General features: G+C 39.0%; 1 protein-coding gene and 1 long non-coding RNA gene across 9 annotated transcripts in view; one reads left to right on the top strand and one right to left on the bottom strand.

The window, feature by feature from the left end:
• FAM227B (family with sequence similarity 227 member B) overlaps positions 1-24,620 on the bottom strand; it is a 199,858-nt gene that overhangs the window by 5,582 nt on the left and 169,656 nt on the right. For 5 of the 8 annotated variants that reach the window (XM_058737787.1, XM_058737785.1, XM_058737789.1 and 2 more), the window contains 2 exons: positions 2,198-2,270; positions 1,289-1,363 (listed from right to left, as the gene is read on the bottom strand). The exons of 1 other annotated variant lie outside the window; for it this stretch is intronic. In XM_058737787.1, the coding sequence (XP_058593770.1) occupies positions 1,289-1,363; positions 2,198-2,270 (148 nt within the window). Of the gene's footprint in view, positions 1-1,288; positions 1,364-2,197; positions 2,271-6,187; positions 6,829-24,620 lie in introns of those variants that run through there. 2 more of the 8 variants (XR_009264159.1, XM_058737791.1) reach the window with 2 other exon arrangements.
• Positions 1,026-24,620, top strand: part of LOC131516592 (uncharacterized) — a 29,282-nt gene continuing 5,687 nt past the window's right edge. Inside the window, exon 1 of the long non-coding RNA XR_009264162.1 lies at positions 1,026-2,270. This is a non-coding gene — a long non-coding RNA (uncharacterized LOC131516592). The remainder of the gene's footprint in view (positions 2,271-24,620) is intronic.

The raw sequence follows: 24,620 nt of genomic DNA, 5'->3' as shown, positions 1-24,620 counted from the left end.
CTGGGATCAGATCTTATAATTCAGGTATCGTGAAGGGGAAATTTGAGTGATAAGATTTTTCGTGAAAAGTGAGATAAGATTCTAAAGTAATAGGCCAGATTTTCTCATGTGACTGGGAAACTGGCTTTTTAACTTTGATTTTATTTATTTAAGGTTTTAAGTAATCGCTACACCCGACATGGGGCCCAAACTCACAACCCTGAGATCAAGAGTTGCAAGCTCCATTAACAGGCAGCCAGGTGCCCTAAAACTGGCTTTTTTTTCTAATTTTAAAATGTTTTTTATTATTATTTAATATTTGAGAGAGAGAGAGAGAGACAGAAAATGTGAGTGGGGGGAAGGGCGGAGAGAGGCAGACACAGAATCCCAAACAGGCTCCATGCTCCGAGCTATCAGCAGAGCCTGACAGGGTTCAAACTCATGAGCAGTGAGATCATGACCTTAGCTGAAGACAGACACCCAACCGATTGAGCTACCCAGGCACCCCTCGCGAGAAACTAGTTTTTGTGTTTTTTTTCAATTTAAGTAGAGTGTACACACAATGTAAGTTTTGGGTGTATAACACAGTGATTCGACAGCTCTGTAGGAGACTCGCAACTTAAGTTCCAAAATAGGAATTAGAAGATGAATGGCACACAGCTGTGGCTTGTCTGCAGGGCTGCACTCACCTGTCAATTTTTGGGCACGTGAGTATGCTAAAAGTCGGTTAGTCTCAATACTTTATAGTTTTCCTTTTTCTACTCTATTTATAAAATAAATGTGCCTCCCAAAATGTTTGTATCTATAGCAGAAGAGGAACAAAGAACTAGCCCAAGAGAGACCAGCTAAATAGCCTGTTTTTCTAGTTTACGTCTTCCGGAGGGCAGGGCATGTTTATGGGTTTATTTTTTAATATATGAAATTTACTGTCAAATTGGCTTCCATACAACACCCAGTGCTCATCCCAAAAGATGCCCTTTTCAATACCCATCACCCACCTTCCCCTCCCTCCCACCCCCCCATCAACCCTCAGATTGTTCTCAGTTTTTAAGAGTCTCTTATGCTTTGGCCTTGAGCTTAAGCCCTAAAGGTGGAGGAGTAAAAGGAGATAATGTTTAGCAATGAATTAAATTAGTAGAGTAGTTGATTCTGTAGACAAAGAAACTTATTCAGATGGACAGTTAAGTAGAAAATCTCTTTGCAGATACCTGAGTTGATGTATTTTTAAATAAACCTATCGTAGCTTTATGTAATACACTTGCTCAATTAAAATGTTTTTAAGCACTAGAAAGTTGAGTAAGGAACAAACCTATCAAGCTCCTTGTCAATTCTTTCCTGCCGCTGTCTTAGGAGTTTTATTTCTTCATTAATTCTGTGCTTCTCTCTATAAAATCAAAATTTCGAGTTAAATTTTAAAGTAAACCAGGCATTTCTACTTGGGAAAGAATAAATCAGCAATTTGCTGACTTCTACATGTGAGCAAAAGCCCTTCACAGACCAGTTCTTCAACATCCCCTCCCTACGCACTACGTGGTGGGAGGACACCCCCAGCCCAGCCCCTCCTATATATACATACCAAACGCATAACCCATGACACCTGAGTAAGGTCTGGACTCCACCTTGCTGCTTCAGCAGGGGCCCTCTTACAAAGTGTCGATGCCTGTGTGCGCGTGTGCATGTGTGGTGGGGGTTGGAGGGCTGGGGGAGGTGGGAGGGAAATGGCGCCCCTCAGAAAGCAGATTTTCTACAAACTTTTGTCCTGCTCGCTGGATAAGACCTACCTGGCTGCTCTTCCATTTATCTCTCTTTGTTGTATTCCATTCCTCAATACTGCTCCAATTGCCACCCCTGCTCCAGCGAGCTCATCCTGCAAACAACCTTTCTGTGCTCCCAGGGCTCATCTTTGTAAATCAACAATACTCCAGTCTCTGTTCCCTGGAGCTCTCTCCTGGTCTCTCCATGCTGGGATGCATCCCTCCAACCACAGTACAGCAAAGTTTCCTTCCTTCCTTCAACCCCCTGATACTTGCCATGGCTCCACAGCTCTAACGTACACCCTTGACACTTACTAGAAAAGAATCTCCAAATCTCTTAAGACACTCAGAAGTGACTCTCCTCACCGGTAAAATAAAGAGCTTAATGCAGATGATTTCTATGATTACTTCCAGCTCACAGCACTTATGATTTTACATTTAACAACAGTTTGGCATCAACTTACATCCTAAAATCCTTTTGATTCTTTGCAAACTGTCTTTTTGCTTCTTTTATGATATCACGGTAAGTTGGAGCAGGTGGTGTGATTGGCTTATGGTTAAGGAAAGATTTGTAATTAGGAACATTTGGGAGAGTAGGACAGTATCCATTACTGGGGGGACCAAGAGGGCCATCTCCCCCAGGCTTCCCATTCATGAAGGGTCTCAAGTGTGGACATGAATATTACGTCCAGATTTAAACTGAGAAGACAGAAAGAAGGAGGATCCATTAGACTACGTTAAACTGTGTCCCATAATCTGAACTACACCACCCACAGTGCACTCAGACTTAAGTTTCTTAAATTCTGTAATTACCTTTTTTTGTGGTGTTTTGTGTGTGTGCCTGTGCATGCACACATGCATGTGTATGTACATTAAAAGCAGCAATTTGTTAAATTAAATATTTAAAATGTATCAAAATTTTTTAACCTATTTAAGCATTTCTTCATTTCTACATATACCAAGAACCTCAAGGTTTCTTGACTTCTGAAAGGCTCCGGAGGTGCATGGCAGTGTATGTTGGTTGCCTTAGTTATTACAGGGAAGAAAGATGGTAAGTAGAAGGTGTAAGTGTGCTGTTAAAAAGCCCGGGGCTCTTGTCCCACCTGTTTCTGGTACAGCCTGTGGTTGTGCTCCTAACCCTGGTCTTAAACCCACATTCGTGCCTAACAAAGCAGGCACTTCCCTTCTGAATTCCCTTCCCTTCAGCAAGTGGCAAATGACTCCAGGAGGCAGCTCTCGGCTTGTGTTAAGAGAAGACCTTAGCCTCACTGATAAACCAGGAGCTCTTTAAACCTCTGTGATTGCCAAGACACAGGGCATGAGACTGTCCTTGTATGGCCTCCGCTCCTCCTCCTGAAGCACTCTTCAGTATTACCTCTGTCTTTCTCTGACTGCATTATTTATGATCTCTTTCAAGGCTGTCCTTGATGCTCATTTTAATCTTATTTATCTGGTATGAGAATGTTAGGAGCAGTCCAGTGGATTTGGTCTCCGGAGGCAGGACCACATAGGTACTTAACTTTATGACCTTAACTTCCTGAGCATTGCATCTCAGCTGAGGTATCTAGAAGGAAAAAGATGAACGGCTCCACAAGAAAGATTCTCAAAATGAACTTACATAAAATTCATGTCTTTCCTATCAAGCTCTAAACTACTCAGGAATTATCTTCAATCACTTATAATTGGAAAATCAAGGTCTTAGAATCAAGGAAAAGGTCACCTGGTTTTCTCTGCACTCAAGACTACTTTCTCAGCAATGCTAGAAGCGGTAAGTTCTCTGGGTTGGTCACAGAACCTGTTTAAGCAGGATTTTTTTTTTTTTAATTTTTTTTAACGTTTTTATTTTATTTTTGAGACAGAGCATGAACGGGGGAGGGGCAGAGAGAGAGGGAGACATAGAATCGGAAGCAGGCTCCAGGCTCTGAGCCATCAGCCCAGAGCCCGATGCAGGGCTCGAACCCACGGACCGTGAGATCGTGACCTGAGCTGAAGTCGGACGCTTAACCGACTGAGCCACCCAGGCGCCCCAGCTTTTTTTTTTTTTTTAAATATGAAATTGATTGTCAAATTGGTTTCCATACAACACTCAGTGCTCATCCCTAAGCAGGCTTCTTAACAGCATCACTGACCATAGAGGGAAGCAGTGTTGACAGAGCACACTCCATCCTACCAAGCACAGAGTTTGAGAGGTGCTGGGTGATTATATTACCCTAAAATGGATCAAAAGTCTCTGAAATAGGCTTTAGAGAAGACTATTCATTGATACGTTCCAAGTTTTCTTTCCCCCTTAATTATATCTAGGTTTTAGAATAAGATTTTCCTTCAAGAAAGAGAGGAACCTGACTTCACTGGTTAATGTCACAATGGCATATGGTTCCTGAACTTATGGTTCCTGATGGAAAGTTCATTTGTACTGTGTAGGTGGAAATTAAATCAGTACTCTGATAGCATCTGGCACCCCCAGGAGGCAGACCAGCAACTGCATGTGCACAGGACGAATAATCATTATTGGCTTCAAAAACTCATTCAAGATACAGCCCTTTTCAAGGCACCATGAAGCAAAATTGGGAAGTCAACAAAGTGTGTTTCTTCAGTATCCTTTACTCATCTTCTCTCTTGATGCTCTTATTTCAGGACTCTCTTAGCTCTTCCTCTCTCCTTGGCTGGCACTGATGGGCCATTACCCAAAGATTGTAGAGGGAGTGCTATCCTGGAGACTGAGCTCTGGTTCTGGCACTGTGGTCAGAACTTACCATTTAAGACATGGTAGCCAAGGTAGTTAGCCAGGCTGGCCCTCTTTTTCCTTGTCTGTAAGGGATGGGGGTTTAGTTAGGTGGTCTTGTGGCTCTCTTCCTGTTCTGATTTTCCATGAAATAGAATATGAGCCTATTTAATTTCAGAAGTTCAGACCCATTACTAAAGTAAGGGCAAAAGGCTAAGAGAGATGTGGGATGGAATTCGAGATTCTGCAAAAGAATGAAGGAGAATTTGTTTATTAATTGGGTATGGGGGCTGGATGAGAGATAGGGAGGGGGAGAGATCAAATGTGACTAGGATAATGATGGAATTATTTTATAGAGATGGGGAAGTCTGTCATTTTGGACGATGTACTACAGGGGATGAAAAGGTATTTTAATAACGGGCATGTTCAATTAGAAACTCTCAATAAACGCAGATAGAGATCAATGGGAGTAGATATGAAAATGGAGACTCTCTTCAGAGGTGATGGTTGAAACAGTGAGAATTAATGAGACCCTGGGGAAGAATGAAGTGGGAAAAGAAAGAATCTTGATGAAGAGAAATTTTAGGGATTAGGAGTAGAAGAAGGGGAGGAGCCAGGAACTGGTATAACTAACACAGTAGCATATACCAAAGGAGAGAATCTCTTTAAGACGGAGGAGTGACAAGTAAGTCAGTCATAAAGGTCGATTTGAAAACAAATAAACCTAATTGGGTGATACCATTACTCATTCAACGATTACTTTTTGAGCACCTGTTGTGTGCCAGGCACTCTTCTGGACCCTGGAGATTGAGCAGTAAATAAGATATAAAGGTTTCCACTCTCATATAGCTCATATTCTAGAGCATGTACACTTTCCATAAGCCATTCAACACAGAGAAGTCAACGTATACTCAAATTAAGTCCCCTGTTTAAAGGAGGGCATAACAAGCAAATAAACTGATTAAATAGTGGTAAGTACTATAAGGGCAGTAAAACAGTGCATGAGAAGAGAATGGCTGGGAATGTGTTTGGGGGTGCACAACATTAGCTAGAGAAGGCCTGCGTATCAGAAGAAATGGAGCTGGCCGTGACATTTGAGTAGGAGAAAGGGCAGTGTAGCTGGAGTAGAGTGAGTGAGGGCAGAGAAGTAGGAGATGAAATCAGATAGGTGGGGCTGGGTCTTCTAAGGGACTTCATAGCCGATGGCAAAGTGCAAGAGGAAGCTGTTGGAAGCTTTTAAGCAAGGGACTTAATTGAATTATCTCTTGACTATGTGATGAATGGCTTGTGGAAAGTGGAGAAAAAGGGAGGCTCTAAAGGGGGCTTTCTCCATAGTTGAGGCGAAAGTGGTAGCCGTGCTTGGACTAGGGTGGTAACAGTGGAAACTGGATAGTTTCAAGATATGCTTTAAAGGTGGAGATGATAGAATACAAGGCTATTTTAAAATAGGTGTCCTACAGCCTAAAGATGAAATAATATTGTAGACATAGGATATAATATTATATTCCCTTTCTTCCTTTCTCTCTTTCTTTCTCTTTCTTTTCTTTCTTTCTTTCTCTTTCTTTCTTTCTTTCTTTCTCTTTCTTTTCTTTCTTCTTTTCTTTTCTTTCTTTCTTTCTTTCTTTCTTTCTTTCTTTCTTTCTTTCTTTCTTTCTTTCTTTCTTTCTTTCTTTCTTTCTTTCTTTCTTTCTTTCTTTTCTTTCTTTCTTTTCTTTCTCCCTTCCTTTCTCCCTCTCTTTTTCTTCCTTCCTCTTTCTCTTTGTTTCTTTCCTTCCTTCCTTTTTTTTTTTTTTTTTGGACATTGGAATTTCTAACAAAATATTTGGGGCACCAAACCTGGTGGTACAGATGACAGTTTGGGGCAGGGGGTCCGGCCTGTTGGCCAGCTCTTAAATGATCTCAGGTCTAATCAACACCTGTGCAGAAGGCTGACATTGCACTTCTCCTAACAGTTTAACACCTGGGCCCAGGAAAGCGTGGTACCAACTTAAGTTAGCCTGCTTCTTGATTAGTATACCAAACATCGTAGGCAGCTAGAGTTAACTAAAAATCCTCAAAGACACTATATTTTAGGTGGTGGTAAGGGGGTGGGGCAATAGTTGGAAATGGAGTGGAAATACAAAGAGTTAACATTTGTTGGATATCCAACATGCACTGTGATGGGATCTTTACCGCATCTCTAGAATTCTGCTTGAGATTCTTGACAAAATAAAAGGGTGGCTGGCGGCTTTACTTACATGAAAATAGCTCTACCCCACACAGTGTTGTTTGTTGCCTGACAGAGGGCATCCCAGGAACCCTTTTCCTGGTCACAGCCTCATTTTGGACTGGGTTTCTGTTTTCAGTGTGCTTCTGAGGGCAGTTCATTTTACTCTGGGAGAGACATTTCATAGTGATGTAGGTTATATTTGAATAGTAGCTATTATTGAACAGCCAGCTTATCACCTGGAATTTCCTGTTTCCAACCAATTGTTCTGGCAACCTATGGTCAGAAACACAGCATTGTCTTCAGAAGTTACATCCACGAGTTCTGATCACACTGTACAAATTACCTTGTCTTCAGGGACCTTCTAAATGAACCTACTGGAATAAGTGTCCATGTGAACTTCAGTTTTCTCTTGATATGAATCAAGTCTGAATGGTAAAATTCCAAACTAAAACTTTCTTAGGCTGGATCCAAGTTACTTTCAAACTTTGGCTTTGAGATTTCATTCTGCGTAAGTAACATTTTTGACTATTCAATGAATGACAAGGGATACATTAGTGTCCTCAAATCTAAAAGAGAAGTAGTGAAAGCCTCATTTTAAATAATTATAGTGGACAAAAACTAAACTTCACAAAATCTGCTCATTTTGACAAATGTTTCAGCAAGACTTAAAAATATTACTGTGGTAATCATTTCTCAATATAGGTGAGTGAAATCACCATGCTGTACACTTGAAAGTTACACAATGCCATATGTCAATTATATCTCAATAAAAGTAAAAAAAATATATTACTGTACAAAGAATTATTATAGTAGCATCAGTGTAATCAAAAGCCAAGAAAAAATTATCCTAGGATCCCACTTTCCAAAAAATAAAACTATTTTCATTTTCTATGTGCCTTTCCATCTGTCATATACAAATATATATTTTACATTATTGTTATAATGGCATCGTTGCTTTCTTTATGCCACTATCATAATTTCCCCATGCATCCAAATTTTGTAGTCCTTATTTTAATGTTTGCAAAAGATTTCAGAGTGTTTGTACCAGAGGGGCTCTACTGCCCTGATGGAAAAATTGTGCTGGGTCTTCTTATATGAAATAACCAATTTCTCCCCTCTTCCCCAATTGTGTTTTCCAGTATGACATCCCCCCTCTCCCTCCCCACCTCCAAATCCAGCAAAGGAGGACTGTGTCTCTCTAAACTCAAGTCCTTTTGAGTTCTGGGGAAAGACAGCCGTGTTCTTGCTTAGCTTGGTCCTGGTGTGATGCTCATGATTGAAAAAAGAGGCTGTGGTCCAGTTCATTGCATCAGCAAGAAGCCTGCCAGTTATGCCAGATTTCCACCTTTCGTTTTTTTCCCCCTTTACCTGTCACAGACTGTGAAGAAGTCCAGCAGCTTTATTGTTTTTTTAATTTTTTTTAAGTTTATTTATTTTGAGAGACAGACAGAAAGAAAACACAAGCAGGGGAGAGTCAGAGAGAGGGAAAGAGACAAGCAGGCTCTACGCTGCCAGCTACAGAGCCCAACGTGGGGCTCAAACTCACAAACTGTGAGATCATGACCTGAAACGAAACTAAGACTCAGATGTTTAACTGACTGAGCCACCCAGGTGCCCCTATTTTTTAATTTTATTTTTTTTAGGTTTTTATTTATTTACTTTGAGAGAGATGGGGGAGGGGGATGGGCAGAGAGAGAAGGAGAGAGAATCCCAAGCATGCTCCACACTGCCAGTGCAGAGCCCGATGTGGGGCTCGAACCAAAAAGTTGTGAGATCACGACCTGAGCCGAGGTCAAGAGTCGGATGCTCAACCGACTGAGCCACCCAGGCGCCCCTAAGTCAAGCAGCTTTAGAAGAAAAGGCTTAGCAATCTTCCTGAAACAAGCAATACCTGAAGATACCAGGTTAATATCTGTCTTTACTTTTACTTTTTAAATCTGTCTTTACTCTTCTGGCTACATTTAGTGATTGAAACTCTTAAGATCTTCTCCTGAGTAAAAATCAAAGAAAGCTGCATATCATTCTTTTTGTAAAATGATGAGCACAACTAATGATGTATTTTTCCTAAAGTGTATAGGGTCTTGAGCTGCTGAAATTTAATTTGCATGCTGCCATTTCCTGGTAATATTTAATTTCTCTCTCAGATTGCCTGTTAGAATTTCACAGATTTTATCCTTCTCCAAAGTCATATTGTGCTCTTGAGCATGGTTCCCACGATGAAGTATTTATGAGTGAGACCAGGCTTGTCACTCTGACCTAATTGGATTTTCTTCCTTGAACATTCGTTATGTACTACTGGTATTAAGACACAGAACTATGTTTTTTTCTTATAAATTATTAATCCTGAACATATGTCATTATTAAAATGAACTGGGTATATGTTCTTTATAAGGTCATTCTCATTGCCCACAGAATTTGGTCAGAGTTATATACTTGTGCTGTGAAATGAGTTCTGGGCTGCATGATGTTGATACTGACTAAAACGTCAGCACTTTCTTGCACTATTCAGTGGTGATGGCTTTTAGTAGACTTCTGTTAATGTCTGTTAATGAATAGCCTAATTTTTATCCTCGTTGGATACATAAAGTCATCAATTTCCCCCAACTGTGTAGAAAATTAGAGCACTTACAGCTTATAAACAATGAAGAACGGCTCTATTTTATTCCTTGGGGATGACTGTGGCAACATGTTTTCCAATCCCACTGTCTGAATTGACCTCACACTGGGTTTCCTCATGTAATGCTGCATGGAGTTTATATGGCCAGCCACTAAATGGACAAGGAGCCATCTGAGTACAAATAAAATGGTCCTGTTCTAGGACTTCACAGCAGCTGTGGTTGGGATATGACACACTAAAGCCTGGAGGCATCTAAAGACCTCACTTCAGACTCTGGGTTATTTGACCTCCCTTTAGAAACACACAGTATTTGGAGCACCTGCGTGGCTCAGTTGGTTGAGTATCCAACTCTTGATTTCCGTTCAGGTCATGTTCCCAGGGTCATGGGATTGAGTCCCTCATTGGGCTCTGTGATGAGCATGGGGCCTGCTTAAGATTCTCTCTCTCTCTCTCTCTCTCTCTCTCTCTCTCTCTCTCTGTCGCTCTCTCTGGTGTGTGTGTGTCTCTCTCCCCCTCTCCCTCTGCCCCTCTCCCCTGAGGGGCTGTCTCTCTCTCTCTCTCTCTCTCTCTCTCTTACACACACACACACACACACACACACACACACACACAAATAAAAATTAAAAAAATAAAGTTGAAACACAGAGTATTAATGAAACAAGGGGACTTAGAAATTGTAGGGTCCATTCTGATTATAATATAGATGAAGAACCTAAAGCTTCTAGGAAGGAAGTACTCTGTCTTTGAGAAGTTGGGCATGTGTGAAACTCAGGAAAAGAATGTCTCAGGGGCAAATTTTGCTTCTGTCAGAAGTACTGTTCTAGAATGAAGCTACAGGAGGCTGTGCTGGCTACCTCACATCCCTTAGATATATTTCTTGGAGTATCTTTAGAATTGCTAATGAGATTATCAGGTTTTAGGCCAAAGTATCCGTTCTACACATAATGCTATTGTGTAAGTTATAAAAGGAGCCGAGGCAGAAAACAGTGGCCACCGTCTTGTCCTTTATATATGAGAACTCATTTAATTCCTAATCCTAAACACTGAATTCTTAAAATAACTTAGCCTGGGGCCCAAACTGATCTTAGAATAGTTCTCTTCTGCTTACTGTTTACCTTTGCTTACACTTCAAATATTTTAATGTTAGATTTTACAAGAGTGTCAAACATCCACAACACAACCATGTATCCAGGAATTTTTTAACCAGTGATTACCAACCCCATGTGCCTTATTCTATGGGAGACAGTGCCACTGTTGGAATCTCACTCTGGTATTACCTGTGAAATAGGGGTTTTAGTAAGTCTCATTATTTAATACTTATTATTAGCAGTGGGTTTATAGCTTAGTTCAGAAAATTGAGGGAATAGGGTTACCAGAAATATTAACACAGGCTTAACTAAAAGCATTCAACAAACTTGCCAGAGCATTTACTAGGCATGGAGACACAAAGATGAGAAAGACGTGGTGTTTGAATTACGGGAATCAGTAGGAATGAGAGATAACAACAGGCAGTTTTTCAAGTGGAAGATAGAAGAACTATGAAAAACAAGCACAAGACTCTAAAAGTCTAGCAGTCGGTTCGGCTTTAGTGCAGGGCTGTGTCAGATTGGATATGCTGCTACAGCAACTTAGGTAGTATTCTGTTGCCAATGACAGTATTTCCTGCCTTCACTGTTGAAGTGCTTGGCACCTTCACACGGGTACCAGTGCTGGTTATGGAAGAGGTATTCAGGAGGTGTTTAGTGTTCTTGGCCTACTCAACAAGCATTCTTACTGAGATTTCAGGGTAGCTGAATCATAGATTTCATCTTGAGAAGCCTGGTCATCATCAGAAAGTTAATTGTGTTTGCTATATTGTTTAAGAAATCCGGGAAGTATAATATATCTTTGAAGAAAATTTTCATTAAAACAGTTAAAACAAATTTTGGTGCTTTAGACGGTTGGCCATAGTTATGTGGAAAATTTAGTCATGGGCAACAGTTGGCTCTCTGATACAACTGGATAAACAACTTGTTGATTTATTGATTCCACAACGTTTATAGTTTATACCCTTGCATAGATACAGCGCAAGGGTTGTTTGGACGGAAATTAGCCATCCCCATTCTTTCCATCAACCCTCCTCCACTCACAAAGCTACTCCAAATAAACAAACAAATTTTGGGTTTGTTTTGCAAATTTAGCACCTTGTTTGTAACTGTATTGAATACCTAAGCCCATCCTATAAAAACAGAAATTCTAGAGCCCCTACTCCCCTGAGATGGGCCAAATTGGATTACTACTAACAAAATAGAAACAAATGGACGTGAGATAACCCCCAAAGGAGCCCATTTGTTTGCTCTTAAGTACACAGGACTTCAGCTGTAAACTAGGATAGGGTTTCTACGTTGGGAAATCTTGGAACATCTCACTGAATCACTTGGAGCCATAAACTGGCAGTGATTTTTATGGGGTGAATGCAAAGTAACAGTGCAGATTTCATTTAGTTTCTCCTTTGCCTGCCCACCTTCAAGGAAGAGAAATAGTTTAGGTGAACACAAAATTATAGTCAATTTTTGTATTTAATTGAGATACTGCTTTTCAGTCCTAAATTCTAAGCATTCATAAAGCTACAGCTTTTCCACTTGATTTTTTTTTTTATTGACTAGTAGCATGTATAGTAAGAATATCCATTTTTTCCCCAATGGTTGAAATCATTTAAACTATTTGAAAATGAAATTTTCTTCTGTTATTTGATATAAATTGGGCTTTACCACATGTATAGTAATAAAAAAAAAAAAACCTCAGGGTGCCTGGGTGGCTCAGTTGGTTAAGCGTCCAAGTTGGGCTCAGGTCATGATCTCGCGGTTTGTGGGTTTGAGCCCCGCGTCAGGCTCTGTGCTGACTGCTTGCTCAGAGCCTAGAGCCTGCTCCAGATTCTGTCTCCCTTTCTCTCTGCCCCTCCCCACCTTACATTCTGTCTCTGTCTCTCTCAAAAATAAATAAACATTAAATTTTTTTTTTAAAAAACAAACAAAAAATCTTTAACTCTCCAAGATGCAAATCCCTCCTGCTTCCCCCTCCCCCCTTTTTTCCCCAATGGGCCATGTTTATAATCTAAAATCCGAATTGCAGCTAAAAAATTGATACAACTCGTCCCCTGGAACCTGATTACCTAAAGCACAAAAGTCTATTCATTCCATTAGTTTACTAACTAGTTTGCTGAATTGTGGTTTGTGTCTTGTGTATTTTATTAAAAGAAACTTAAAGAAAAAAAGGCTAAAGAGAACTTACATTGGGTCTACAAGAAAAAAAGGCTGGATCTTAACAAGCAATTTTGTAATTGTCTTTGACTCAAGGTGGCTGCAAAATGCTTACAATACACATGTGCATACTTAACTCATGTAACACAAAACCCTTTGTTCCTCAAGTTCTTAAAAAAAAGGTGTGATGTTCATTTGCTACACCCCCCCCCCCATTTTTTTTTTTTTTAACTTGGCTTACACTCTTAACTGGCAGTTTGCAAAAGGAGGAAACTTAGCAACCTACTCGACAAAGTTTAGAATAGCTTCAATTAAAAGTCATCTAAAAATAAAAATAAAACCTCCTTTTCTTTTCTAAGAGCAAATTTAAATACTTGGGTGTCACTTATGCTACCATGCTTCTATGATGTTTGTCTGCCTATAAAGTGCTCTATTAAATAAGTCAGATATATTTTTTAAATTTAAAATCTCTTTTAGACTCCACCAAAATCTCTTTTAAGGAGTCCTTGAGAGCCTAGCAGGAGAGTTAACAAGGTTATTCTGGTAACTGACCTAAATTATCATCAGTGGGAATTAAATAAAAGGAATCCACAGATCAAATATCTGACTATCAAAAGGCAATCAAAGAATTTTATACAGATCTAGGGTACTTATAAAGTTATTGACCCAGGGGGCTTGTAAAGAGTGGTAAGCTTTCTTCTATGGATTGAAGCCATGCGATACAGTGCAAAATTCTGCATGATGCTAAAAGTAGTTACCCCTGAGCAAAAAAAAAACAAAACAAAACAAAACAAAACTAGGATACAAGGGACAAAATCCAACCAAAATAAGTAAAATATGAGAGAGAATTAAATTTGTTGATAATTTTGTTGTATGGGTGAATAATGATGAATAAGATAATAGGTAATCTTGAGTCACTCAACTTTTTTTTTTAATTTCTTTTCAATGTTTATTTATTTTTGAGAGAGAAACAGAGCACAAGCAGGGGAAGGGCAGAGAGGGAGACACAGAATCTGAAGCAGGCTCCAGGCTCTGAGCTGTCAGCACAGAGCCCGACGCGGGGCTTGAACCCATGAGCAGTGAGATCATGACCTGAGGCGAAGTCGGACGCTTAACCGACTGAGTCACGCAGGTGCCTCTTAAGCCACTCAACTTCTAAAATTAGAAGTCTGCAAGTAGCAAGGCAAAACAAAGTTCTGTACATACTGGCTGTCTGATATCCCAAGTGACATCTCAAGTTCTGTGAATAGATTAAACTTTCCTTCTTACCCAAGACAGTGAGGTCCATAGAACATTTTTATGATGATGGAAATGTTTAGTATCTGCACTATCCACTATCCAACAGTCACACACAGATAGTGAGCACTGGAAATGTGACAGTATAACTGAAGACGTTTATTTTTACTTATAGTTAATTTTATTAATTTAAATATAAGTTTAAATAGCCACACATGACTAGTGGCTAACATATGGGACAGTGCATTTTCAAAATTATAAAAAACATAATAAATACCTAATTCTATGAACATATTTCTATTACTTTATTTCTTTTTTCTTTTTTTGAATGTTTACTTATTTTTGAGAGAGAGACAGACAGAGTGCAAGCTGGGGAGGAGCAGAGAGAGAGAGGGAGACACAGAATTTGAAGCAGGCTCCAGGCTCTGAGCTGTCAGCACAGAGCCCGCGGGGTTCAGAACTCTTAAGCTGTGAACCTGAGCCAAAGTTGCACATTTAACTGACCAAGCCACCCAGGCGCCCCTCTATTTCTTTAAATCTTGCTCAAAATAGTATATATTATCACTTTATGTAATATTGTAAAATATGATTGAATAGATCACATACTAGCCTTGGTTTTCTCACTATATGTTTATCTAGTCAAAACTATTAAGTTTGTTAACTCTTACTTGGAGAAGCTATCAAGGTATCAGAACAGTGAGAAAAAGAAAACCACCTTTTCCACAAAACTGAGTGTACACAGTAAGAACCAATGAAAGGTCCATCTCTTAAATTATTTTCAGAATCTCCCTGAGGACATTGTGAGTCTTGCCTTTTTTCGGAGTCCATTTATTTCACCTTGATAGTTCTTGCACCTTTTGCCTTATATAATGCCTAAGACCGGGCAACTTTTCTCTTAATTGCCTCAGGGTGAGTAGGTCCTTTCCTTTCCTAACAGTACTCTCTAGGATATGGGAGTCAAAGGCACAGTGAGCTGACTGACCCCTTACTGTAACCCTTGATGGCTGTCAAGATTGACATTGACAGGTGCCTCTTTTGCTTCAGTGCTTTCCTATGTTCCGGCTTGATTTTTTTTTTTTTTAAATATTTATTTATTTTTGAGAAAGAGAGAGAGGAAGAGAGAGGGAGAGAGCGGGGAGGGACAAAGAGAGAGGGGGACAGAGGATCCGAAGTGGGCTCCGCACTAACAGCAGAAAGCCCGATGCGGGGCTCGAACTCACAAACCTTGAGATCATGACCTGAGCCGAAGTCAGATGCTGAACCATCTGAACCACCCAGTCGCCCCTTGGCTTGATTCTTTGACTCCGGTTTCCCCACTTCTACTCCCTCTTCTTTCTTTCACCCTGCTGGTGGGATTTCCCCAAGACTTACTACTGGATTATGCAGACAAATACATGGGATTGTAGAAAGGAAGCAGACTCACGTTTGGTGCTCATTTCATGGAAAAAAGCAACCTGGTGAACATCTTTCCATTTTCTTACAGACTAAGCCTCTGTTTAAGATACCATTGATTAATACTTAAGCACTTATGTTTCAATTGTTGCTCTGCTTCCAGAATAAGCAAAAAAATTACCCATTTCTCTGAAGACTGCATACTTTTCCAGACAAAAGAAGTGTGCTTCCTTAGATATTTAAAGGCTTCATCTTTCTTGAAGGCCACTGTGATGCAGCTTTTCAACACTCAGGATGGGGAAGAACAGAAATTGTTCAGGTAAGCATAGGAAGAATGCCAGAAAAAGGCTGTACCTAGGGTGCAGATGACAAGCTTGTAGACAAGGTCATCTATTAGACAACAAGTTCCCTGACAGCAGAGATAAGAGTCATCTCTGCAGCACATAGCTGACAGTTAGTCCACACGCATCATGTTTCCCCTTAAAAGCATGTTGTCAAGGCCATTATGAACTAGTAGGCACTTACATGCTATACAAATCTTACTAGATCACAGGATTTTGAGTTGTAAATGTCTTCTAAACAATGCAAAAGTGACTTAACAGATATGGGATTGTTAGTCTAATTCAGCACTTAACTGGTCCTGCTTCTAGATAATGGTAAGGTCTTTCCTTAGCAAGAAATAACTCTAGAAAATGTTGGAAATCCCCTGACCAATTCTGCCCAAACTCTTGGAGCAGGTAACCTCATTTCATGGTAGCAGATGAGATCCGTTGTACAATGCTACATTTTTTTAAAAATGTAGTTTCTGTATGTTTTTTTTTCCTCTGCTTGCATTTAATTGATTATTGGGGATCCAGAAGAAAAACAGTGAGCAATCAATGGATTGTTTTCTCTGTAATGGTGAGAACTGAAACCAACACCATTTCCCCCGTGTTAAATAATACTGGGAATATACTAGCCCAGGTGGCTTTTTTGGAAGCAGAATACGAAATGGAGATCAGCGTGCAGAAGGTTTATTACAGAGTGCTCTTGGGATTAACATCTCTGGTTTGCAAAGGAAGGAAGTAAAATTGGGCAGAGAAAGAACTTGAACTGTGATAACAGTCTCAAGGAAAAGTATAAGCTGACCTATAGGGAGTTCCAAAGCTGGGATGACCCTTCAGAATTGTTCTGAGTTGAGGTAGAACAGGCCCCAACCTCAGAGACTTTATATATCACACTAGTAAATGGATGTGGGCTGCCTTTGAAGGGGGCATAGTATAGTTATCTACTGCTGCATAACGAACAACCCCAGACTTAGTGCCATAAAACAACAACTGTCATTTGTTACTATTATCTCAATAGTTTTGGATGTTGACTGGGCTCAGTTTGGTGGCTTTTAGTTGGGGTCAGGTTGTGGCTGGAGCTGGAGACATCTCAAAGGCTTCCTCACATGTGTGGTTTTTGATGATGCCTGTAGCTCAACCTCAGCTCTGGCTGCTCGCTGGAGCATGGACTTTCTATGTGGTCTGACTTCCTCCTCACGGAGAAGATGTTTCTAAGAGCATTCCAAGAGCAAAAGCAGAAGCATTACAGTAGAAGCTTTAAAGCCATTTATAACCTGGCTTCAGAAGTCACACTCCATTGGTTGAGGAAGATAGAAAAGTCCACCCAAATTCAAGGGGAGTGGACATAGATGCTATCTCCTGATGGGACAAGTGGCAAGGTCATATTGTAACTAGAGCATGTAGGAAGGAAGATACTGTTGTGGCCACTTTTGAAAAATATAATCTGCCATAGGGCATGACTTTGAGTGAGACCACTATCATTAAATGATGCAATCCTTGTAAGGTGTTAGCAACTGAAGGCTCTCTGCCATAGTAGTTTTTCAGCAGCTGAAAAATCAGTCTCTTATTCTGGAAGCAAATCTGGGCATTTAGAGCATCCATACTTTCCTGCCCCAGCATTTTTTTTTTTCCTTTTACAGCTTTATTGAGATGTAATTAACATGTAACATTGTGTAAGTTTATAGGACAACTATGTTGATTTGATACACTTAACATGCTGCAAAATGATTACCATAGTAGCATTAGTTAACAACTATATCGTCTCACATAATTACCATTTCTTTCTTTCTTTTTTTTTTTTTTTTACGGTAGGAAAATTTAAGATTTATTCTCTTAGCAACTTGCAAGTATGTAATGCAGATGTTAACTATAATCACCACAGCATCTCCCTATTTCCCCCACTCCCAAGCCCCTGGCAACCACTATTCTACTTTCTGTTTCTATGAGTTTGGCTCTTTTAGATTCCATAGATGAGTAGAATTATACACTATTTGTCTTTATCTGATTTCTTTCACTTAGCATGATGTCCTCAAGATCCATCTGATGAGGAGAGCAAAGGCAAGAGAAATGTAGCTTAAATTAAATTTCTTTACAGCTTGCAGCCCAACAGATACCAGAAACATGCAGAGTGTGAACTTCCTCAGGGAACTCATGGCTGCCTTAACGTTTATGTTTTATTAAAGACTAAAGTAACCTTAACAGCAGCTAGCCCCTCAAGGTCCTGAAAGCCTTGCTTCCAAATTCCTTAGAGACTTATGCTATCCCTAATGCCCACTAATTAAAAAGTATATAACCAGTCACTCCTCACAATCCAGCTCTTCCTGCCCTCAGGTCCTGTCCCTGTGCTATAATAAAATCACCTTTTTGCACCAAAACATCACAAGAATTCTTTCTTAGCCATTCGCTCTAAACCCAAAACTTCCAAATTTCATAATTTCATCACATCTATGTTGTTGTAAATGGTAAGATATCCTTATTTCTTGTGGCTGAGAAATGGATCTTTCCACACAGTTAGGAAAGCTGAATGCTCATTCACATGCTCTCACTTTCTCCCATGTAAGAAATCACAGCCAAGAAGATCTTTCTTGACCTTATGCTGTTTCACCTTGGGGAAGGGGTGAAGTCAAACTGTTAACCGTTCTTACCCTCTCCAGTGTGTCCACGCTCATATATATGTATATATATATATATATATATATACATATACATATACATATATATGTTTTTCTTTTTTCTTTTCTTTTCTTTTCTTTTCTTTTCTTTTCTTTTCTTTTCTTTTCTTTTTTTTTTCCTCTAGTAGTGCTGCAACTTCCCTCCACTGGAAACTTGGACTTCCACAAAGGCCTTCCTGTCCATAGATGATGGTCTATGAGGTGTTTTCCAGGGATTCCCAGACTGTAGTCATGAGGGGCTAGAGTGGTTTACAGGCCACTACAGGACCCACAACTGGAACTGAGGTCTGTATGCCTATTACCTGACCTACAGGTGGGTGAGACTCCTTCAGGTCCCTTAGTGAATTGTGCCGTTTGCACAGTTCCCCACAAAGGCACTCTTGTCTGTGGATGGATGCCTAATTGTTGTTGTTAGGAGGAGATAGAAATATGAATGAAGAATGTCTTATTAAGCTGTCCCTGTGTTAAAAAAGTTTAGGGACCATGCATATTTTTTTTTTATCCCTATATTTAACAATGTTGAGAATAAGAATAAAAATAACTTAGCTGCTTACTCCAGGAAATGCCTTCTCCTGAAAGAAAAGACTCTGAACCAGCAAAAGTAGCTTGCTCATCAAAACTCACTTCAAGACTCTTGCTTCACTGGGGCCACCAATCCAATTAAACACTGCCTGATCCCAAGTAATTCCTTGCCTTACCTCTCCAGACTCAAAAATCATCCAACTCAGGCCCTAAAACACTAATAAATATCATTCCCGAATTTACCCATTTTGAGACACTACTAAAGCTCTGCTAAATTGGTATTCTTCCTTGGCTTTACTTGGCCAACTGGCTATTCTGGTGGCCTTTTAGGGAAGCTGACACCTGAGAATGAGACAGTGTACCCTCTGAAGAACCTGGTTCTACAGTGAGTTGACAAAATGAGAATGTTGTCATTCCAGGAAAAAAATTGAGCTCTTTACTAGTTTAGCCACTGACAGCATGGAAAGTCAAATTCTTCCAACAGAATCATAAATCTCGGGATTCAAAAAGGCTTGAAATTTATCTAGTCCAATCCATCTGCTTGGTACAGATGGAGAAGAAGCTCAAATTTGAGCTCAAATTAGAGTAAATTTTAGAGACTCCTTCAGTACAACAAAGAGTTTTGGGATTCCTCTCTACTCTCTTATCTTCCCTTTTCAATCTCTTCTTTTCCCCAGCCTTAGGACACCTTGTCCCTGGTTTTCCTCATTGCAGACAGCTAGAGAAAAGATCAGGCCTCCATTGTGTTTTGGTGGAGGGTGTCTGTGTTGCCACAGGGCTTGGTGCTGGGTGTTTCCAACAAAAATGTATTTTTAAAATACCTCCCATTCCAGGAAGCTAAAATCTGGTTTCTATTATCTGAAAGGCCTCATTAAAAGATAAATATTGTCATATATGCACCTGTATTTTTGAAGCTGAAGGAAACTGACGGTTAAATTTTGGGAGTTCAATCTCATAAACAATGGAACAGGCTTTCTAGTAGTGTAGGCCTTCAGATCTGCTGCACTCTGAGAATTCTAGAAGAACTGAGGGAAAAAAAAGTATTTTATCTTGTCTTTACTAGAAAAATAACTAGATGGGAGGGTTCTGGATTAGAGGGTGTTTTTGAACATTTGTCTTTTAGCTAATTTATCCTTTTAAAAATGTGATTACCAGATCCTTAGTATATGTCAATTAGCTTGAGATGTCATTGACTTGAAATAAAAAATATATTTGATATATTGTTTAGAAACAACTCACAGGTTGCTATTCACATATTGGTGAGGGGGAAAAACATCTATGTGTGCACATGTGACAAAGATCATTGAAAATATTTTTATAAATAAGAGTGAAAAGAAGTTGCACATGGCTCCAAAGAGTTTCCCACTGGGCTCTTACTGTGTGAAGACCAAGTGTTATACAGAACTGGTGACCTTTCATGAGTCTGAGGATTTCTTCCTTTTCGTTTTTTCCCCACTGTTGGCTACTTGCTTCTCCCACATCACAGATAATTCACAACAGATGATTCCTTTGTATAGCTTTTATTTTTATGCTGGTTTAGGTCTTGTTATTACCCATTATTTTCAATTGTAGAGTGTAGTAATCCACCCCTGGACAGTTTTTACATGTTAGTAAGTCTGTATATGCGTGTGTGATGGTGGGAGCATGTCTTTGTAGTAATACCAAACACTCTGTATCACACTGCACTGAGTTCAGATTTTTTTTCCAAGCTACAACAAATGTGAATCTTCTAAATTCATGTTAGAAATATAGATGCAGCTGATAGACATTCTTTTTTATTTTTTATTTATTTTTTTTTTAATTTTTTTTTTTTTTTGGGACAGAGAGAGACAGAGCATGAACGGGGGAGGGGCAGAGAGAGAGGGAGACACAGAATCGGAAACAGGCTCCAGGCTCCGAGCCATCAGCCCAGAGCCTGACGCGGGGCTCAAACTCAGGGACCGCGAGATCGTGACCTGGCTGAAGTCGGACGCTTAACCGACTGCGCCACCCAGGCGCCCCGACATTCTTTTTTAATAGGACCCACACAAACTACACCAACATTTTGTTCCTGAGTTTTCTTTATCTTTTTTTAAAAAAAGTAACTTGTGTTTCACATGTAAAAGAAATTATCAGACTTTTGGGTATTTTTTGTTGTTGTTGTTATTCTACTTTCAACACATTAAAAACTTGAGGTGATTTGCAAAATCACATCCCTTCTCGATGTGAGATGGGAAAATTAGGAGCTCCAAATACATTTTGTACACAATTCTACACAGTTTAAAGATATATTATATATTCAGTTCTGGGTCCTAGAAGTAAACACTTTTTCCTGTTTTACTCATAACTCTATTACTAAGTAATCAAGTTTAAAAAAATACTCAAAGGTCATTCATAAAAACGTTCAAATTTTCTACCAATAAATTTTATATTAACATTAAAAATTTACTATTTTCCTTATGAAGGTACATTAAAAATCCTGTCAGAATCATGAGCACCCCTGTGAAGTACAATTACATTTGTTCCCTGCCTCCTCCTCTCCACCAACATTTCCAGTCTCCTCAGTATTTAGATACAGAATCTAAAACATTGACAATAAAGCAATCTTCCCTCTTAGGACTTTGGCAAGTCACTCCAAATCAAAAGAAATATTACCTATAATGTTTAAATTTATTTTTAAATGTATCTGTCCCACGAGACTCTGATTTAAAAACTGCATAGTGATCAAATATAATATTGCTCTGTATTGAGCTTAAGAAAGTATATCATTAAAATCTCTCATTAATTAAATAAAAGGATTTTGAAACAGAATGTGCATGATCATGCAATCTTAAAAGTCTGGAGAAAAACTTCCAAAATGATTTAATGCAGAAGCAACTGCAGAAATTTCAAATAACTATTCTGAAATATGAGGAAAATTATCATGGCATCCCTTTTTTTTTGTCCTCTGTTGACCTTCCTGTCTCTTATCACACTTGCCCCAAACCATAGTTGTGATTATCCTTAAAAGATGAGATTACACTTTTATCTTCTTCTGGAGCTACACATTCTCTCTGAGTAAACAATTAAGTATCAGAGTGTATTGGCTATGAAACCAGACTACCAAGGATAGAAGCCAAGTGTAATCACTTAGCAAGTTACCTTTCCTGTGCCTCAGTTTACTTATCTTAAAATAGAAACAATAATAGTATCTAACTCAGAAGCTGACATGAGAATGAAATGATTTAATAAATGTAAAGTACTCAAAAGAACGCTTGGTACATAGTAACTGTTCAATAAAATTTGAAAAACATTTTGATAATGATGACTTCAAAGATGAACTTTGTACCAATAACTCTCAAATTTCTATCCCTATCCTCCAGTTTTATTCATTTTAATAATATCAATTTTTTTAAAATAAAATGAAATCTGGCCTTATCTTTAAATAAAGCCATGCTATACTCACTTATCAGATATTTATTTAATATATATCGTATGCGAGATACTTTTTTCCCATGTCAGGGACATAGAGGCAAATAATTCTTTGTTCTCTATTGGGTGAGAAAAACAAGTCAACTTTACAGTGTGATAAATATTTGGATTTACTGAAGAGATTCATCTGAATCTAGACTTTTGCTCAAACATTGTTGAGTTACCTACTGATACTTAATAAATTACCCCAAAACTGGGCAGCTTAAAACAACAAATGTTTGTTATTGCGTGGCTTCTGTGGGTCAGGAATCTGGGCACAGGTCAGTGGATACTTCTGGCTCAGGGTCCCTCAGAAGCTCCAATAAAAGTGTGAGCAGGGACCAAAGGAGGATTTACTTCATAGGTCAGTCACTCACGTGGTTGTTGGCCAGACTTATTTCTTCAAGGATTGTTAAACTAAATGTGTCAGTTTCTTACTGGCTGTTGGCTGGAAGCCTCACTTCCCTACCATGTGGCCTTCTCCACAAAACAGCTCACAACATGATAGCTGGTTCTCCCCCACCCCCACCCGGAGGGCTCTGAGAGAGTGAGCAAGAAATGCTAGCGGGACTGATGTCAGTCTTTTTGCAACTGAATGTCAGAAGCGATACACCATTATGTTAACCATATCCTATTAGAATCAAGTCATAGGTTCAGCCCACAATCAATGGAAGGGAATTGAGGTATGAATACCAGGTGGGGATCACTGGGGCCCATCTTACAGTCTGCCTACCTCAAATATAATGAATTATATTTATCTTTTTTGTTATTTTTTATCTTCTTCTCTGCCTTCTCTACTTTCTCCTATTCCCTCACCATGCATAGATGTACTCACTGCAAAGTATCGTCTCTCCACTTCAGGAAAGCCACAAGATTCCAATAAGCAAGCTCAGAGAAAACTTAAAAATATTTTATATTTTGAATAGCTTCAAAGTAAAATTTGAGTGAGAGAGAAATATTCAATGACCATACAGTCATCACAAATAATTATGGGAAATCCATACAGAAATTTCATTAGCAGCTATCATTATCTTGGGGAAAACATTACTGGACCGCCGCCAACCATCAGTATCACACTCAGAATTATAGCCTAGATCACCATGTCAGGAAAATAAGCATGGCCCAGGAAACGGTAGAAGACTCTGGTGCTAGCTCTACTGCATGAATCCCCTGGGCAAACCATTTACCCTCTTTGTGCTTTGATTTCCTTATCCATAAAGTGGTGTGATATGCCCACTGTCACAAGACTCTTGTCATTTTTGTGCTAATACATAGTGTGATTCATTATATGCTTTGCAAAACTGCCAAGTGCTGATGAAGATGAGACATCATCATCATTTTGTTTATCATTAGGTCTAGAGACATTTTTTCTTATTGGGGTTATTAACATTTTACAAGCTCAGAAATCATCACAGAAAGCCGCATTTCTTTCCAAAGGGTGTTTTCTTTCACATAATTATGGAATGAGATACTCATTCCATAAAAGATTTCATGCTTTAGATCTCCATTTTCTCCTCTCCTCACCCCCACACTTACTTACACTCCCCCTACATTCTCAGTAAATTGGTTGTACAATCTGTCCTGGCATAGCCATTAGACAAATTCATGCCCATCAGAAATGTAAACACAAAGACTAACATTTTTATAATTACAATTAAGATTAGTTAAAGATAAAAGCAATTTATTATGAAGGGTTTTATATATCTTTCAAATTTCACTTCTAAACATTTAAAAAAATTCTTTCAGACTAATCCAAAGTTGGTGATAATCCTTGGATCATTACTTAATTTACATATCCCTGAACAGGCTGATTTAGCCCTGTAGTTTGTATCTCTCCTTTTGTTCCAGAACTACCCAAGTCAATTCCATGTACATGTGGTCAGTTAGGCTCTGGGGGGTGTCCTGATTAAAATGTGGGAGAGGAAGTGTCCTAGGAAGAGTCCTGAGACTCTGCTAGAGCACATTTTGATCATATGTCCCATGAGTAACAGCTATGTGAGCACACTCCCACACAGGTATAATTTTCAATTTATGAATTAGGTAATATTAATCTGTATTAATATATTACATATATTATAGAATATATGTAGTCTGCAAATAAAAGCCAGATCAAATATTGTGAAAATAAAATTTAACTTTACCTTTATTAATGGTATGCCAAACCTTTTTTTCCCCTCAAATTATAGAGATTTGATGTCTACACAGTTGTTTATTAATGCCTTGTAAATTAACCTGGCATTATAGAATCATTTGCTAATATTGAAAAGTATAACATACACTTAAGGCTAGATTCATTAGTTATAATAATTATGTATATCCACATTTCAAATAGTCATCTTGAAAATTTTTATTTCTGTTTTTTTTTTAGCCTACATCTTGGCAGAATTGATTGGCTCAGCATTAATTTATTTTCTTAGTATGGCTGAAAAGGCTCTCCTTTGAGGAGTAGGAGAAAAATCATTATGGCATTTTCTTTATTTTTTAAAAAATTTATTCTTGCCTTATAAATATTGTCATCAATCC

This window comes from Neofelis nebulosa, chromosome 7 (assembly GCF_028018385.1).
Source record: "Neofelis nebulosa isolate mNeoNeb1 chromosome 7, mNeoNeb1.pri, whole genome shotgun sequence".
NCBI classification, from domain to species: domain Eukaryota; kingdom Metazoa; phylum Chordata; class Mammalia; order Carnivora; family Felidae; genus Neofelis; species Neofelis nebulosa.
This window is presented reverse-complemented; position numbering and strand designations above follow the sequence as displayed.